The sequence below is a fragment of the Malaclemys terrapin genome, chromosome 3 (assembly GCF_027887155.1).
Source record: "Malaclemys terrapin pileata isolate rMalTer1 chromosome 3, rMalTer1.hap1, whole genome shotgun sequence".
NCBI lineage: Eukaryota > Metazoa > Chordata > Testudines > Emydidae > Malaclemys > Malaclemys terrapin.
Genome location: NC_071507.1, coordinates 70938428 through 70958557, shown reverse-complemented (window position 1 = coordinate 70958557; position 20130 = coordinate 70938428). Strand labels below are relative to the sequence as shown.

At 41.3% G+C, this 20130-nt stretch overlaps 1 protein-coding gene across 6 annotated transcripts in view; it reads right to left on the bottom strand.

The window, feature by feature from the left end:
- Nucleotides 1-20130, bottom strand: part of AKT3 (AKT serine/threonine kinase 3) — a 266912-nt gene that overhangs the window by 134545 nt on the left and 112237 nt on the right. For all 6 annotated transcript variants that reach the window (XM_054023412.1, XM_054023411.1, XM_054023414.1 and 3 more), the window contains one exon: nt 6583-6708. Coding sequence is in view for 1 of the 6 variants with exons in the window: in XM_054023411.1 (XP_053879386.1) it covers nt 6583-6708 (126 nt within the window). In the remaining 5 variants the exon portion in view is untranslated. The remainder of the gene's footprint in view (nt 1-6582; nt 6709-20130) is intronic.

Below are 20130 nucleotides of genomic sequence, written 5' to 3'. Positions count from 1 at the left end.
CGCATAGGTAAAAGGAAGGGAGTAGGCACCTGACCAAAAGAACCAACGGGAGGGCTAGAACTTTTTAAAATTGGGACAAAACTTTCCCTTTGTATTCTGTTGTTCTCCAAAGAGAGGGGACAGAGCAGAGACAGGGCTGGAGCTATGCTGTAGAAAGCTGTGAGCCAGGTATGAAAAATCACCAGATCATACCTAGAAACTACTCATTTGAAACCCCAGATATGTAAGTAGATCAGGAAATGTCTAGGAAGACGCAAAGTTTCTCAGATATTAAAAAATTTCCCTGAATTTTACATTTATTCTTTTCTTAAAATGTATTATCAGATTGTTTATTAGGCAAAAACGTATCTTCCTCTATTCTTACAGACACTCTTAATCAACAATAATTTATGTTAAGATTATCCATATGATTCCCCTCCAAAACAGAAAAATGTATCTTGTTTACCAAAAATGTCCTCTCTGCAAGTATCACAGTCCACAGGATCCATGATAACAGGTCTTCAGCCTGCATGGCACAAGGGAGGCACAGGCATATCTGTCCATCCTTGGCAGGAAAGGAAAGCCACTCCAATCGGAACAACCCACCAGTTTGAGATGATTTCCACAGCCAGAAAAATACCACTGACCAGAAGTAATTATTACACGTTATAGGAGCTATAATATATGTATCTAAAAACCCACTACAGCGCATACAGGAGTCCAAACTAATGTAGGTTTCAGAGTAGCAGCTGTGTTAGTCTGTATCCGCAAAAAGAACAGGAGTACATGTAGCACCTTAGAGACTAACAAATTTATTACAGCATAAGCTTTCGTGGACTACAGCCCACTTCTTCGGATGCATATAGAGTGGAATAAATATTGAGGAGATATATATACACACATACAGAGAGCGTAAACAAGTGGGAGTTGTCTTACCAACTCTGAGAGGCCAATTAAGTAAGAAAGAGAAAAAAAAACTTTTGAAGTGATAATCAAGATAGCACTTCAAAAGTTTTTTTTCTCTCTCTTACTTAATTGGCCTCTCAGAGTTGGTAAGACAACTCCCACCTGTTTACGCTCTCTGTATGTGTGTATATATATCTCCTCAATATTTATTCCACTCTATATGCATCCAAAGAAGTGGGCTGTAGTCCACGAAAGCTTATGCTCTAATAAATTTGTTAGTCTCTAAGGTGCCACATGTACTCCTGTTCTTCAAACTAATGTAATTAGTCAACAGATCTTAGGCCCTACATGGGTTAGATCTGTGGACCATGCTACTTGAAGAATGGGAAATTTCTGGTAAACCAGAAACAAATTTTCCTATTCTCCATCACATCAAGGTCCACAGGTAAGAAAAGGTACAGAGAAGGGCAACAAAAATGATTACGGGCATGGAATAGCTTCCATATGAGGAGAGATTAAAAACACTGGGACTCTTCAGCTTAGAAAAGACAACTAAGGGGCGATATGATAGAGCTCTATAAAATCATGAATGGTGTGTAGAAAGTAAGTGTTATTTACCCCTTCATATAACTCAAGAACTAGGGGTCACCCAATGAAATTAATAGGCAGCAGGTTTAAATAAAACATAAGGAAGTACTTCTTCACACAACTCACAGTCAACCTGCGGAACTGGTTGCCAGAGGATGCTGTGAAGGCCAAAAGTATAACTTGGTTCAAAAAAGCATTAGATAAGTTCATGGAGAATAGGTCCATCAATGGCTATTAGCCAAGACGGTCAGGGATGCAACCCCACGGTCTCGGTGTCCCTAGGCCTATGACTGTCAGATGCTGGGACTGGAGAACAGGGGATGGATCACTTAATGATTGCCCTGTTCTGTTCATTCGCTCTGAAGCATCTGGCATTGGCCACTGTAAGAAGACAGGATACTGGGCTAGTTGGACCATTGGTCTGATCCAGTATGGTCATTCCTATGTTTAGATGATTTTAATGCAAGTATTAAGTAGGCTGAACCTGAGAAATCTGAAAGCAGAACCAACCAGTATCAAACTATTTGTTAGCTATGAATTTCTCCTCACCAAGGAACCACTGCCTAGAGCACCCTCCATCTGAAGGCAGCATCTGTGGAAGATAGGATGTCCAATTTTTAGAGTTTGGTGAAGATGGGCAACAAGGGCTATGTTGCAATTTCATACATTTCCTCTTACCGAGCATAAGAATACTTGGCCTACGAAGTCACCCTAGCTCTAAGGGAATGGGCCTTGAGATTAAATGATGGAGCTAAGGACCTTGCTCTTTAAGCTTCTGATATGACCAGATGAATCCATCCTAATATGAAGAACTTAAATGTCTTTTCTTTTGATACTGGATGGCACAAGACAAAAAAGAACCTTTGATTTTTTCTAAAGGGCTTGGAATGATCAATATGAAATCAGTAAAGCCTGTGTCACACTGAGAATATACTAAAGTTTCCCTTTCAAATCTGATGTCTTGGGGCAAAAGGAGGGTATGGATCATTTCCTGTGCAAAATGAAATACTGAATTTACTTTGGATACAAAGACTAGTTTTAGTCCTGATGACAATTTTGTCACAGCGGAAGGTGAAAAATTGAGATTTAATACATTTCTGAGTATATGTTAGCTGAGAACTAATTTGACAGACAAGAAATATAGTGAAATTTTTCTGACATGTTCAAATGGGAACAAGATTAGTGCCAATAAGATGATATTCAGATCCCAGAGTTATGCCTGGTGAACTCAAGGGGGGGGAGGAGGGGAAATCAAAGGTGCTGTACCTAGGAAGCGCCCAATATCTGGATGAAATGAAAACTTCCTCTTCCTAGTGGAACTCAAAATAGCACACAGAGGAAACAACTGAAATTGATGAATCCACAGTAATCCACAAATTGTACTGTCCTCCAAATGTCCTTTTCTGCCTTTCCCCTGCACAGGACTCCGATGACATCATTTAAAAACAGGCATACATTCCTGTCTCAGAGCAGCTACAAGTATGTCTATACACACTAGGTCCAGCTACCAAACTAAATGGTAAGAAGCAGTACTGAAAATACTGGTGCCTTTATGTAAAGTGAGAGACATGCCTGGGAGCAGCCTGAACAGGTACTTTATATGAACATAGGTTTCCTTCAGGTCTATGGAGTATAGGAAGTCCCCTTTGTTGATGGCTGCTAAAGTTAACTTTAGCATCTCCATAATGAATTTTGGACTTCCTTAAGAGTCTATCTAGGTATTTTAAATCAAACCCAGACCTGTTCCCCCAAGCACTCCTTCACAAGGAAAATAATAGAGTAAAGGCCAAACTTCTTCTTTGGGCAAGGAGCCAGCTATACTGCACCACTTTGAAGCAAGTGAGAAACAGCCTCTCTGCCATACTCAGTCTCTTCAGCCAGGGAGAGACGGGAGTCCCTTTGGCTCAAAACAACCATCTCTTGCTAGATGTTCCAGAGGAGTCCCTTGAGAGTAAGTGTCTAGAAGGCCCAGTCACAAGGTAACCCAGGAATGGAAGTGCCAGAGCTCTAGCACTTTTGAAGCTGCAGACAGAAGGCAGCGGCCACTGAGGATTGAGGCACACCCCAAAGGGAACAAGTCTCTGGCCAAAAAAATCCACAATAAACCCCTGAAAAGTTTGCTGCAAGGGAAAATTCGTATTTGGAAGAGCATGGAGAATGTGTGTGGCATGAAGGCGTGCAGGAGATGTACATTAGTAAATGATAAAGAAAGTGGGCCATGAAGCTACTTACCACTGTCCATAATGTCTTCTGGTGATTCTGGCTGCCTTCCCTTCACAGCTAAGGTGAAGTGGAGAAATGCTATGTGGACTGTAAGGAAGTCTGTCGTTGCTTGCACGTTGGTCAAAATTTGTTCAGGCTTCTATTTTGTCTGAAAGCTAGATCCTTTTGTGAATATGATGGAGAGCTGCTGGCAGCTTCTCTACTAGAGAACCAGCATGGCTTTTCCTGTCTCTCTCTCTTCCAGCTTTGGCAAGGGAGACCAAGGAGATCTTTGCATCGAATACAATGATTCTGATAGCCCTAGTACCTCCTTATAGAAGAAGCATAAATTGCTGCCCTGACATTTGATGAGAGGCACAAAACAGGCTTTACAATACCAGGGCTTCCTTCATGGCTTGTCCACCATCATGTCACATCTCCAAGATATCAATACGTTGTCTTCTTTCTTCTCATGCACAATACTGCAATTTCTACCCTTTAGATGTTAAAGGAAATCCAAGACGCTAAACCTAAGCGTGTCCAAAAGGTAACACCTTATTTTCCTTGCCCATGTTCTTAGAGCTCTTGAATGGTTACTTGTGTATGTCAGAAGCCAGTACAAAATCTTTTACCCTAGTTCCACGGTCCTCCAATGAACTACTGCAACTATAATTACCAAACAGAACTTCTACTGTATTTTCCATGTTCCTTTGACACTAGGCTTCTTTCTATTTACCATCCTCATCTCTCCAGAGCAGTAGGAAGTTTCTTTTACAAATTGCTCCCACATGAAGTAACCTCCCTGCACGCAGCTGATTCCCTAACTTTTCAAATCAAATATCAAGAGACATTTTTTCTGCAACATATAACTTCTTAACCCTCTCTTTAATGTAACAATGAAATGTTACTCTCTGACCCTTCAACTGTTCCCATAGCCATTCTTTCTAAAACTTGGCCACAGGATCTCTCTTCCCTGCTCCCCTACCTGAACTACAGATGCTATGTGATATATTGTAATCTATATAAATTCCTATTAGTATGAGTTAAGTAATAGGCTTACTTTTTTGTATCATACCATACCAGTTTTATTTTCTAACAGTATAGCTTGACAAATATTATAATAACTGAACTTTATAATTTGTAAATCTGTACGAGTGTTAACAGTGTGGGCCATCTCAAAATGCCCTGTTGTGACCAAGCGCAGTACTACAGGTGTGCCTTGCCTCTGGGTGTCAGTAAGTTCACATTCACAAATTGATGCAATGAGGAGCCAAAACAAACAAATCAAAATAAATGTGTCTCCTTTAATAAACGAGCATCGAAGGAGTACTTGGAATAATAGTTCAAGGGCCCTAAACTCAGTACCCTGGTTCAGAGATCCCAAACTTAAGTCCAAAAACAAGGCCTTTGAACTTGTCAGGCTACTCTTCTGGAACTGGAGAGAGTTCATTATGCCTTGCAACCTGGATGGCTTTTAGTCACTTCTCTCCTGTTCAGCTTCCTGTTTCTGTTCAAACAGGCCAAGCCTTAGGGCTGACCAGACAGCCTCCTTAAATATACCCAGACTGTTTTGGCTGAGAGTTCCTGGTGGTCTCTTAAAAGGGCAGAACACTCCTTCACAAAAGTGTAGAATATGAATGAGATTTTCAAAAAAAGCCTAATAAGATTTGGATGCCTAACTCCTGTATGGTCCTTTGAAAATTCTGTCCAAACTCTAATTCTTATAAATCTACAAATTATAAGGCTTAGTTATCATATTATTTTTCAAGCTAACTTACAACAGGATTGGGTGTCTAACTCCCTTAAGCTCCTTTGAAAATCCCAGCCTTTGTCTACACAATATCGTTATTCAGTTTAGTCCCTCAAGTACTCTAATTTTTGTGGCAAACACCATAGGCCATATGTCTTCATTTGTAAACACCTTTCTACTATCTCCACCTCCTGGGGACAAACTGAATCTAAAAGGTTACCTTTCAAACAAGTTCTATAAAAAACTGGAAATCAAGATGGCTTCATTTTACCCACCGGATGCATACTTCACAGCCTTGATAATACATGTAAACTGTTTGATTGCTTGGGACTACTGATTACCCTGTGTGGAGAGCTGATTACCTGATTATCCAAGAGACTAATCCTTTAGCTTGATTTTGTGCCATTTGACAGTCTGGATAATTTTCTAATTACTTTGAGTTTTCAAGTGATTTTATAGATATTACTGGGGAAAGGAAAAGAGTGGGAGTGTCTTCCTATAGGTAACGTTTTTCCACAAATGTACGTCTTATGACAGTCACTTGTCTAATTTGTTGTTGTTCATTATCTGTAACCTTAACTAAGAAACTTTCATTAGAAAAGCCTCCAACCTAATATTTGATCAAACTTTAGTGGTATTTCCAATGTTGTTGTTTAGAGTTTAACTTCAAGCACAGTGGAACAACCTTGACCCACAGCATCAAACTTTTAGGTTTGACAGTGAATTTCTAAATTACACATATAAAGTGTAATGTAGTAGGTACACCTCTACCCCGATATAATGCGACCCAATATAACATGAATTCGGATATAACGCAGTAAAGCAGTGCTCGGGGAGGTGGGGGCGGGGCTACACACTCAGGCGGATTAAAGCAAGTTCGATATAATGCGGTTTCACCTACAACCCGTTTTTTTGCTCCCGAGGACAGCGTTATATCGGGGTAGAGGTGTATTTATCAATATGCTAAGAGTTAACATTTTAAAAAGTGTGATAATGTATGTCCCTCCCTCTTTATATAAACACACTACCATGGGATCTAAAATATTTTAATACAGTCAATATATTTAATATAATATATATAATTATGTGCAAAGAATTAAACAAATTTATAGTGATTTAAATACTGTAGGTATAACAGATGCTGAAGAGAGACTCACTTGCCACAGAAAAGTTGTTGAGGGGATACGGTAGATCCACATCTTGGGGCTTCTCCTTATACCCTATGAAAGAACCATCTGTCTTCAACAGGAAGTATCTTGGTCGCCAATTTTTAATATATTCTCCTATATGAGAAAAATATACATTAATACTAAAGAAAAGAAAGACTTTGATATGGGATGTTACAGTGCCATATCCATGCCCAACATTAACAGTGTCAGAATTTGCTTGAACAATTTTCTTCATTTAAAAGAGAAAAATGTCACACTTTTATAATTAATTGCACCTTATGTCTCCAGAGATTCATTCAACAATACACACAGAGTTGTTGGCAAAGTGAAACCTTACACATAAATCACATACATTATTTTAAAAACACTGACATCCTAGATACTGTTCCCAAAGTTAAATGATCAATAAAGAAACAGCATGCACTGTTTATTACATTGTGGTAAAATCCAGGGCCAAGAAGGTAAAAATGGACCTTCTCTCTTGTAAGCATTGTTGATTACAAATTAGCTTCCCAAAACTTATCTACCATGCAAAGACACAATGTAAAATCCAGTATAAGAATAAGAATAAAACAGAGGCACAGAAAATTGTCCAATTACATACACGGACAGAGGAAAGTACACATACTGTGTAAAATCTTATTGAGATCAAAGAGCTGTTAAAAATTGCTTTTAAATTTAAGGCATGCTTTGAAAAGATAATCAAATGCAGTTTAAAATGAACTGGACAGATGCACTGGTTACAAGAAGTGCTGTAAACCACAAGCCCTCAGCCACTAAATCATATTACCACCTTCTTCCACTGATGTGTGCTGAACATTTTCCACAAAGAATGTAAATCAATCTCAAGATCTCCCTGTTAACCAGCTAAATGTGCACTTGATACAGCCAGAGAAGTAAGCAAAATCTAACACATACAGTTGTGATATTAAAGGAGACAATCTATCAACAAGAAGTACATCAGTTTGTTCATAATGCAATTTCAGGAACTTCACTGACCATTGAAATGGTAGCCTGCTCCTTCACAGAAGTGTGGGTAAGAAAATAGTGAAACTAGTATGCCAAGCAGATGATGTTGTGGAATGAACTTCTAACTTCTGAAAAATTACTAATGCAAGCTATTTACATGCATTACTAGATTAAAATATGGAAAACCAATCTTCTCCAATAAATCAAAATGGTCTGCATCAAAAACTTTGAAATCAGAAAAGTGACTGGTTTCAAAACTTTTTATGATGAATTTTGGAGAAATGTTTTATCTAGATGATTTATGCAATGCTATTTCAGGAACGAAGGCAATGTCTTCATCCAAATAATTCACAAATCTGCTGTAGCGATCCACTAGTAATGATGTGTTGTCTACTATGAACAAAACCTCCTGCAACACTTCTATAGCTGGGTCTTTAAAGGGTTTCATGAATACACTTAAATCAATTCCCATGTTACATATAATATACTAGTGCTAAACAGCATGATTTTGCCTTAAGTTTCAGCCCCAATATAGTAGCCCACAATGATAGCCAGATGCAGAACATGTCGTTCCAAAAGGAATATACAATACTGCACAAATTCTCAGGTCTCTTGCACCATGGATGTCTTTCTTTAAAATATATTAACTTTCCCTGGTTCCTACAGATGAATCATACCCAAATTTGCTTTTTCAGGATGTTGTTCCCCCCACAAAAAGAAGTTAATATAATTTTTGCACACAGATACATTGAAGGGTGTGCCTTTTCTTGGAATGATCAATATTGCTATAACAAAACTGGCCTGGATAAAGGCTATTGAAAATGGAGTGGGTTTAGGTGAATATATTAATGGGCAGTTTTTGTTTATATTGTAATTTTTAATGTATGGATTCCATGCCCAGAAAAATGGATGGATGCCCACAACTGCACTTTAGAAATCTGAAGAATAAAATAAATAACACACTGGTTAACATTTCACTTAATTACCGAAATAGCTTAATAGTTATCAAGATACACTCATTCTCCTCTGCTTAATTTATAAAATGCTCCTTTATAAAAATAATTATGCTCCCTTCTGCATAATCCAATTTTTTAAAGATTAAAAACAGCTTTCAGTCTATGTTTCTTAAAAGAGATCAGTTTTCGCATGAAGCTGAAATGGTCACCATAAGAAACACTCATACACTACATCTCTCAGGATATTTGGAAAGGAGGCCAACTCTCTGACTTCCTAATGACCTATCAGCATTTCAACTTTAAGTTTTTATATTTTTCAGCAATAAAAATATGTGCATATGTAAACATCATTTAAAGTCTATTACATTTCTAAAGAAGAAGCTAATACTAAATTTGAAGTCATAGTAAGAATATACTTTTCAGAATGGAACATATGTTTACCAAGTACCTTAAACATAAAAGAACTGCAAAAGACTTACCAGTACATTTGAAAGTTTGTATATTCAAGTGTTAAGATTAGAGTAAAGGATTTTGTGAGAAAAGAGAAGTCCACACGGACTAACCAGCAGAAAAGATGGCCTGACAATTTAATGAATTACAGTCTCTGAGGTAGTTAAAATAGCAGTAGTTTTCCTATAGAGAATTATTCAGTTTGTACCCAGCTTCCTGCTGGGTTAATGTAAGCTAAATTATTATTTTGCTTAAATTTATGCCCTTCTAAATTGAAAAATATGTTCTCCTAGAATCTGCTTACTAGACTTGGAAGAGGTATCTAATTTTACACACTGCACTGAAGTAAGCCAAGTTATTCATGCATCTTTTTAACTCTGGTCAAAGTATTTAAAGCTATTACAGAATAATTGCACTTTCACATACAAGGAAAATTCTGTAACCTAGGAGTCAGCTTCAGCTTCTTCACTGCTCTAGCAATATTTCCCAGGGCGCTCCCCAAAATTGGGAATTGATATGGAAATTCTGATTCACATGAAAATAAAAGTCTGGATCTTTGACAAAGGCAAAAAAAAATGTTGAGGTAGCTATACAAGGAATATGGTAATATTGAGTACGTCAACACTGGAATAGAAGATTGCTGTGTAGACATTTGGGCTCAAGCTGGAGCCCAGGCTGTGGGACCCTCCCCCCTCATGGGGTCCAAGGGTTCAGGCTGCAGCCTGAGCCTGAATGTCTGCACAGCAATTTTACAGCCCCGCAGCCCAAGACCTGCAAGCTGACCCAGGCCAGCCCCCAGATATTTAATTGCTGCCTACAGTACCCACAGGGTCATGAGAATGAAGTTCTGAATTGCTCTTCACCTGACATTCTTTGGTTGTTATTGCTATCCAATACATTAAGTGCAACCCCAATGAAAGGGGTTTTATACGGCCATTTCTTATGCAAGCAGATAGCAACAGTGACTTGCCTTCAGATTTTTTATTCTGATAAGGAGTTTGTTGTAGTGATGTAATGCTTGTAATTTTGAAACTTTGCTGAAGAGCTCTGGTGGGAGGAGATTTCTGTGGAACCAGACAAGAGTCTTCAGTTTGCTCATGCGCACATAAAATGAATCTCTTAAAGTTAGTTATGTCTTTAAATTTACCTCAGGTCTCTATGTTTTCAAACACAGACTTCACCTAACACTTTATGGTTCCTTTTACTATTAACATCCATTTGTAATCTTAAGAAAATGAGAATTCAGCACTTCTTTTGAGAATTACTAATTCAAAAATACCCAACTAATTTTATTGCTGAAGAATCACAGTAATTAGTAAGACAAATTGGTCATCTTTGCAATAGATAATTTAACCTATTTTATTTAACAGAGTTTGATACTTTTGAATATAAAAAGGGCTTCTGGAGATGTCAGGAAAACATTTTTAAGATACAGAGCTGACAGGCAACGGAAGGAAGCCTTTGAGTTCAATAACTTGCTTCCCAGAAAGGAGCAACAGCTGCCACACAGACACAAGTGAGATTAAAAAAAAAAAAAAAAAAAAAAAAAACAGCAAGCAGAGAACACCAAAAATCTGCCTCAAATATTTCCTTATCAATTTACCAAAATGGTTTTAAAAGAAAGAACACTGTGGGGTGAAGGGTTGTTTGGCAGGGTACTGGGAAAGGAAGGAAGGAGAGAAAGCCAGTTGCACTATTTTTTTTTTTTAAGGGAGAAGTGTATATGTTTTCTGTTTTAAAACAGACTACAATCTCTCTCATGTCCAGATAAACAAATGGAGGGACAAAAATAACAATGTACCCTTAGAGCAAAGACTAGGAAAATGGGGCAAACAAAAACTGTTTAAAAGAAACCAAGGCTAAACCATATTACTATACAAGTTATTAAAATGAATCAAGATCATGAGAGATCCCAGGTCAAGAAAGACATCAAAAATATTGCTTTTTGTTTTTAAATTGAATTTACTTACCTTGGCCCTCTGAGGGCAGTGTTACCTAACACATCATAAGAAGCATCAGAAGTGACTTTTTACCTAAGATGACAGTTATTAAATTTACAATGGTTTTATTAAATATTTACCTTTTGTGTTTTCATAACATATGGAAATTGCAACGTAATCTGAAGCAACTGTAAAAAAATTTAGATTAAAAGAAATGAGAAGTATATCTTCCCTTAGCATCAAGTGTATGCTGTTTAATATAATGGAGTATTACAAATGCACGCACACACACAAATTTACTTTAAGGACAGCCAAATTTTGGCAATAAATGTTTCGATCCTATCCTTTGTCTTTTATATAGTAAGGCAACCCATATTTAAATAAAAATGCATGTTTCCAAGAAGCCACTGCTAATACTAAATGACATTTTGAGTACATCTATATTAAGACTTGAAAAATTCAATTGTCTATTCACCAGTGGCAAGTAGGAAGTTTTCCTTATTAAGTTTGAAGAGGATATATGCCATCAATTTATGCAGTACTTAAGGCTTCTTTAAGAAGTTTCTAGCCTGGGAGTGAAGATAAATGAGAACTGAATGTAAACTGAGAGAACGTTGCTTTTCTGAGGTTACAGACAGTTCCAGTCCATCTCATGTTCCTCCCAGCTTAACAAAGTACCATCACAGTGTAATTAACAAGACTGATCAGTTTTACTACTGCTGTTCAGAACCCTATGGGCAGAAACTGTCTAGAACCTTGCGAGAGACCTTCCTCCCCCTTGCAGCAACCAGGAGGTGAAGGCAGAAATCATCTTCTTTCCAACAGGACATGGACAGAGATCAAAATTAAAGGGCTGACTGAGTCACCCAGGAAAATCCAGTAACAGCACTCTAGTTGAAGTCGCAGCACATTTCCCAGGAGCTGGAGGTGAGTAGGAGAGCTGGGCTTCTTACCAGGGGCACTGTTCCTGGATCTCACTAATGGGGTCCCCATACCCTCATCTTTTGTACATACCTCTAGCTAGAATTCCCCCTACCCCGTTTATCTAGTAGGAGACTATATAGGATCTGCAGAATGCCAGACATCTTTGAAATGAAAGGGGGAGCATAAGCAGGGGTAGGACCCTCCTTCGCCAGGACATTCCACCACCCTAGGAGTAAGATAGGAGCCAAATGGTTTCTTACTCCCTATGGTAATTATTTAAACCTTTGCCTTGCCTGGGCTTCTTGAGCCTCTTGCTCTATTTTAGCTAGAAAGATTAATCCTCCACTGGTAGAAAACTGGTAAATTTTCCAAGCTCTTTTGTAGACTGCCATGCCAGTCGAACAGTCTTCAAAACAATAAAGAAAGGCTATTTACCTTCCAGTAATTGGAGTTCTTTGAGATGTGTGGTCCCTGTATGTATACCATTGTGAGTGAGCATGCACTCTGTATGCCTGAAAACGGAAGATTATTCATTAGCAGTGTGCATGGGTCTGTGCCTGCATCTCCTCTTGCTTTGGATCAAGAGCATAAGGGGCAACAGAGACCAACCTCCTCTCTAGTTCCTTCTCTAATACAAGTCACCTTAGGAAAGGATCTGAAGCAGAGGGGAAGGAGGGTGGTATACAAATAGGGACCACACATTTTGAAGAACTCCAGTTTTTGTGAAGTACTTTCTTTCTTTGAGCAATGCTTTCTATGTGCAATCTATGTGGGTGTCTCACAAGCATTACTCATTGAGGAAGATAGTGCGAGGAACCACTAGGGTTGCCAACATTCTAATTACTGAAAATCAGACCCCCTCCCGCCCCCAAATCTCTCCTCTTCCCCGAGGCCCCGCCCCTGCCCCCGAGGCCCCGCCCCCTGCTCACTCCTCCGCTCATGGCTTTCCCTGACTCCTCATTACAAAGTGTGCCAAGCCCTCTACTGCTTTAATGTACATCCCTCCACACTTAAACTGCGACGTAAGAATCACAGAGAAATAAATTCAGGCCTGGCATTAACAGAGTATCCATCCCTAGGCGTTAACAGTCTCAGGCCCTCTTCTTATCACAGGTCTGAATTTGACCTCTTTGCTTTAAGTGGAGGCCTAACAAGCAGATTCTGGTCCCACCAGTACCTTTCTAAACCCAGCATGAGCAGCCGAGGGACATACAAACCCCAACTCCAGCAGGCTGCCTGGGAGCGCAGATCAGAAGAATGCTGTGGCTGCATGGGAGCAGCCAGGCAGCCCCGCTGGTGAGATAGGACGTGGCCATCCTGCACGGCCGTCTCCCACCTCCCCCTGCACTGGCTGCCCAGCAGCCCCCTTCCGCGCCCGCTCGACCCCTTCCCACCTTGGAGCTGCCTGAGAGGGCGGCCAGAGGAAGTGCTGGCTGGCAGGACAGCTCGTGTTCCTTCCCTCACGGGAGTTCCTTACCCCACTCGCCATGGGCCCCCACACACTGTCCTCTGCCGCAAACAATATTCCTCAAAGGGGCCGCCGGTGCATGCGTGTTGCCTTGGGAGCTGCCTCTTCAGGGCCAGGCAACAGGCTGCCACTCCTCTCCCTCCTTACCCCCCACACTGCCAGGTCCCCTTTTCCACCCAACTTTCCAATCGAAAACCGGACACCTGACAACCCTAGGAACCATGCTGAACCACAGACTGCAGGAAAGATGCACCTGCTGAAGAAGATTGTACTAAGGCCTAACATCTATAAAGGTATGCACAAAGCCCCATGTTGCCATTCTACAGGAGGGGAACACCCTGAAGAGAAGCAACCATGGTAACAGTAGGCAATAAAGAAGAAGCAGGGTGGGGAAGAAAGCAGTGTCCCCAGATCTGAAGAACAACTCTGTATAGCTCAATAGTTTGTACCTTCAACCAACAGAAGTTAGACCAATAAAAAATATTACCTCACCTACTTTTTCTTTCTGATATCCTGGGACCAACACAACTACAACAACACCGCAAATAATTATATATGACAGTGAATGTTGAGATTCAAAAACTTAAAGCTTTATAACAATTAAAACAGTCAACATCGTATCAAAATATACAATGTAAGTATCCTGAAGTTAAACCCCAATAAGCTATTTCTTTATTTTGCCTACCTGTAATTTTCAATTATCATCCATGGAAATATTTTTCATCTGTTTGTGTGGTGAAAGAATCATTTACCAATAAAAATCTTATACTTCCAAGCCTAACTCTGAGTCTGATCAAATATGGCAATTCCTGTGGCCTTAAATACCTTTGTGTCCTAGTATTTTAATTGACTTTTTTAAAAAGAAAATTACTTAATGGTAATTCTTGTTCTCAGTATGCTTGTAACAAACAGGCAAAAACCCTTTAGCTAAAGTACCATATCCAGTGAATTCCCTTGCTGATCTTTTTGCTAATTCTAAACAAACGTCTTCTCCATTTTAACTTACTGGACTGAATCTCTGTCCCTATCACCTGTAAATTTAGTATTATTATGGATTCTAGTCATCGTTCAACTCTTTCCTTCCTGTTGCATTAAAAACTCTCAATAATTTTTTTTTAATCTAAAAATATGGGAAAATATTAAGAATATTCAACAAAAAAAGCGAGAGATTGCCCTATACAAATGCAATATCAGTCTCTAACTTAGCAGGTCTGGACTCAGTTTTTAAAAATGTGCACCTAACGTACTCACACAAAACTACTGATGTGCCATTGCAAGTCAAGAACTTGTACTCACAGGTTACATAATGCATATCCTCAACATGAGCATGCACAAGATTATCTTGCCAATTTAAACATTACTCTTATTCCCCCTTAACTCTTGAACACTTCAGATGACATGTAGCCAAATCGAATTCAATGGAACTACTCACATGTGTGAAGTTACTCACTTGCATATGTGTTTACAGGTTCAGGTACAAATTTGGGTCCTGATCTTAGAACAGTAAATGTTTAAAATGGCAAGATTTTCTTCTTGATAGCTCAAACTGGGCATAGAAAAGGTCAGTTCTGAATTTGGTCAGGATGTCTCTAACTTTTCATAATTATGGCCTGAATTTTTAAAAGCAAGTTTATAATCTTATCCAGCACAATTTGTGGCTAATTATCCATATGGGAGTGTAGGTACACATCTTTCAACTCATTTGAGATGAAAAAGCAGGTCTTTGAATCAACTCCCCTGCTGACAGTCTCAAGGAAATATATCTTGAAATATATATTTTAAAATAAACTGTTTTTATTATTGGAAATTCCTGAAGGATAAAGAAGAACGTATTGCTGCCTAGAGCAACCTGGCCTTTATTATCTATAACTGTAATACAGTGGAACCCCGCAATAACGCACCCCGCGATAACGCGAATTCAGTTATAATGCGGTGCGAGTCTGGCCTCGGCAGGTGTGGGGCAAGTCCAGCGGGCGCGAGGTGTTTGGGATCCATGCCCCAGTGGCTGCAGCAGGAGTGACTCTCCCTGCAGCCCTGGCGCACCCCTGGGGTTCTCACCTCTGTCCCCGGCAGGGCCGGCTCCAGCCCGCAGCCCGTGTCCTTCCCTCCCCGCCGACCGACAACTTTCAAATAACTTGCAGGCAGGAGTGGCACGGAGCCCTCCCAGCAGGTGGCATGGCAGGAGGGGCCGAGTGGTGAGCGCCCCGCCCAGGGCCGCCGGGGTGGGGGGGCAAGTGGGGCAATTTACCCCGGGCCCCGCGAGACCGGGCTCGGCGGCGGTCCGGGTCTTCAGCGGCGGGGACTCCGCAAGCCCTGGCCCAGTGACGGTCTGGGTCTTTGGCGGCGGCAGGGGGCCCTTCAGTGCTGCCGAAGACACAGAGCGACTGAAGGGCCCCTGCCGCCGAAGACCTGGACTGCACCCTGGTGTAGGGTTACCATATTTCAGCAAGCAAAAAAGAGGACGGGAGGAGCCCTGCCCTAGCCCCACCCCTGCCCCTCCCACTTCCCGCCCCCCCAGAACCCCCAGCCCTCCCCCCGTTCCTTGTCCCCTGACTGCCCCCTCCTGGGACCCCTGCCCCTAACTGCCCCCCAGGACTCCACCCCCTATCTAAGCCTCCCTGCCTCTTGTCCCCTGACTGCCCCAACCCTTATCCACACCCCCACCCCCAGACAGACCCCTGCGACTCCCACGCCCCATCCAACCACTCCCCACCCCCTGACAGCCCCCCCCCAGAACTCCCAACCCATCTAAACCCCTCTTCTCCCTGTCCCCTGACTGCTCCGATCCCTCTCCCCACTCCTGCCCCCTGACAGCTCCCCCCCAGAACTCCCAGCCCCCCACCCCCCCGCTCCTTGTCCCCTGACTGCCCCCTCCTGGGACCCCTGCTCCTAACTGCCCTCCAGAACCCCACCCCCTACCTAAGACTCCCTATTCCTTGTCCCCTAACTGCCCCCTCCTAAGACCCCCCCCAACTGCCCCCCAGGACCCTACCCCCTACCTGTACCCTGACTGCCCAAAACTTTCTCCACTCCCCCCAAAAAGCCCCCCCCTGAACTCCCGACCCCCCCCCCCGTTTCTTGACTGCCCCCTCCAGAACCTCCCTGCCCCTTCTCCTGCCCCCTGGCCCCCTTACCCTGCTGCTCAGAACAGGGTGTTGGGCTCTGTGCGAGCCGGACACGTGGCTGCGCTCCCCAGCACAACACACAACCCGGTCCCTGGCCCTGCACAGTGCTGCCGGAGCGGGACGCGGGGCTGCCAGGGAGGAGGAGCTGCCGGCTCAGAATGCAGGGAGGGAGGGAGGGGAGAGGGGAGGAGGAGCTCCTCTACAGCTGCTCCGGAGTCCAGCCCGTGACTTTCCTGCAGCCCTCCCAGCCGCTCGCTCTGCTCTGCCGGGGAGGGGGGAAATCCCCGACATTTTGAGTGATTTACAAATTCCCCCCGGACGCTATTTTTAGCACAAAAAGGAGGACATGTCCGGGTAAATCCGGACGAATGGTAACCCTAGCCTGGTGACTACAAGTGCCGCAGCTCCACCGTTTTGCCCCAGGCCCCCTGAATCCTCTGGGCAGCTGTGGCCCCAGCTGAAGGAAGCCCTGGCCGCCCCCCTTCTCTCTCTCCCCCCCGCTCCCTCACTCCCACTAGCCAGAGTGTGCACCCTGTTACCCGGGGCATGTCTGCAGCGCAGGGAGTCCTGCTCCTCCTGCCTTGGACAAAACTTCCTTAATGGTTGTAAGTTGAAACCCTGCTATAACGCGACCCTGCATTTACCACGATTAAATTTTTTGGACCCCAATTATCGCGGGGTTCCACTGTATCTAGATCACCCTGATTATATTTCTTGTTTCTCTTGAGATAAGCAAATTTACATTGCAATTCAGTAACAAGCCTAGTTTACTCTCCACTTCCTATGTCTGTTCTCACAAATTCCATAATTATATACTTGCATACTACAAAGTTTTAGTGCAAAATTCTGCTCTCAGATATGACTGCACCAACTGATTAGATGGAAGACCAGTTTGAACAACTATGATCTTTCTGGCACTATAGAACACAGAAGAACATGGAATAAAACCCATGAAGAAGAAATGCCAACCCAACTAACAAAAAAAAGATGACTCACCATTTGCAAAACTACTGACCTCTGCCAGGACACAGATGTAGAAAGCACTACTTGGTGGGAGGCAGTCACACCTGAATTCTCAATTAAACTCCAACTGAAATAATAATTCCAAATTATGCCAAGAAGACTGAAATGCTGTCTCCAAGGATAAAAAAAGAAGACATTAAATGCTCTCATCAGTTTGTTTTCTTAGATCAGTAATCTTTAAGAAAATGTCTTTACCAGATTTAAGACTGGCATCTTTCTTTTTCCTATGAAGACAGAGAATAAGATTTCTGCTAAGCTCATTCACGTAATATTCAAGTCATTCAGTGACTAACCAAAAATCTTTATTGTGTCCTGATCGAAAAAGGTTAGAAAAGAAGTCTGAAGTACATGGACACAGCCATGGAGCACTTCAAACTACTATTTCCATTTACCATTCTTAAGGCAATATCTTTATCATAACATAACTTACCAGAACAGTAAAACTTAACTCTTCTGTGCAATGTAATTATAGCTGTGTTGGTCCAAATATATTAGACAGAAAAGGTGTGTGAGGTATGACTTTTATTGGACTAACTTCTGCTGCTGAGAGAGACAAGCTTTGAAGCTTACACAGACTTGAAGAAGAGTTCTGTGTAAGCTTGAAAGCTTGTCTCTCTCAGCAAAACAATAAGGTCCAATAAAAGTTATTACCTCACCCACCTTGTGTCTCTAAATTTATTCTTAATATTTAAGAGGGGAAAGTCTGTGGATTTAACTTTCCACTTCCATAATCTAAAGTAAGAAATCACCTGACAATAGGAAAAGATTACATTTACACTTAACCCTTTTGGGACAGCTTTAGTCCTTTCCCATATGTCTGAACCCCTTTTCATATGTTTACTTCTTTCAAGTGAACCTGGAAACTCATAATACACAAAACAAGCCCCCCTTCCCAAAAGGGGATATTAGAAGGGAGAGGAGAAAGTATGATTGAAGCCAGTGGTTTAAAATCTGGTTTATATGCAACTGTCAATACATAGGAAAAAATGAAAGGAAGTTAGCTGATGCTCTTCAGGAGTTGACCAGCCTTTCACCACTGGAGAAGCATTCAAAATGTGATCAAGTTGCAAGAGAAAATTAGTCTGCTAATCTAAGACTAGCCCTTAGTGTTTATTTGTCTAGTTTTATATAATTTTAGACAATTTCTAATTGGCATTTTCTGCACAGGAAAGGCCCAAGTTGCAATAGTAGGGGTGTGCAACATATCACTCTTGAGATACTTGAACAAAGCTACATAAGAGAGCTTACATAGCTATGCTTGCCTACACATTTCTTGGGATCAAAATAATTTTATTACTCTATTTCCATAAGTACTAAATTTACCAAAAATTTAAAAATAGCAAAGAAAACAATTTCTCTCTCAGAAAGGTTCCTTTTAGAAAACAACAATGGAGGAAGGGGAAATATTAAACTCCTGAACTAATTAACAAAACTAAAGGAGGAGGTGGGGGGACAATGATAATTAGTATGTACCCTCCCCCTAACCAAACCTCCAAATACACTCATTCTGTATATGCACACACAACAGCAGCATCATAAACCGTCTCAAGTTCTTGCTATTATTCAGTTCGACATCTGCACATGTTTATGCGTCTCTCCAAACAACCTCTTGAACACCCTGCTGGAGCTGTCATTTTTTTCTTCTCCCTATCTGGCAGATGGCAAGTCAACAATCGGCATCAACAGCAGCCGAATATCTCCCCCCTCCAGTCTACCCCCCCTAAACAGACACAATAATAACTTCTTTGTGCTTCCCCACAATGCAGCTGCTTAAACCATTTCGCTACAAGGCTGCTTTGCCTTAATAAAAAAAATCCCTTCTGTCAAGTCTAAAAAGCAGCATAATGTTAAGCAAGCTAAAGCCACAGCACAGCTGCAAACGGGCAGACACATTGACAGCTCCTCCCTTAACAAAGCCCTGTGAATTGAAGGGGGTTCATCTGAGGCTCACACAGTAATTAGTATAAAAAAGTCCGACAGCCTCTATTATGCTAAGGAAAAAAAACTGGACAGAACTGGGCTGCTGTTTTGCGTCAAGAGTTCTGCTGCAGAGTAGATAAATCATGTTGGGTTTTTTTCCTCTCTCTTTTTAAAGACAGTAATAAGGAGGATGAGAGAAGCTAATTTGAAAACTTGGACACAGTAATTGTACCATATGGTGAGCATTTATCCCTTCTGAAATACACGCTAACAGTCACTTACATGCACAGTGCTTTGTTTTACAGTTGTTATTCTCTCTACCATATTCATAAAATGGATCTGAATATCCGATACTCCAGAGAAGTTGTGTGTAATTAGCAACAAAACTGCCTGGGCTTAATATACTGGCCTAGCATACCAATCTAGTACACTGCAAAACAACTGCCTCCCTTCCTCTCCCCATCCCCAAAATGAAGTAGTGTCCACTTCAAGGTTTTATCATCAACTCAAGCTAGTCAAATATCAAAATGTAACAAAGTTTAGAGAAGTAATTTCTTGACACTTTCATATATTGCTTCTTGAAACAGCTGGTTCTAGAACATATGAGGGGAGGCTAGTCTCATTATAATCCTATGCTACACAAAGAAGTTGGTTCAAGAAACAAGTATAATTCAGCCAATAGATAAAAATAACCACAAAATAATTAAGTTTAACCATCCTCAGGGAAGGAACTGTACCAAAAACTTCCATGGTGACATTAA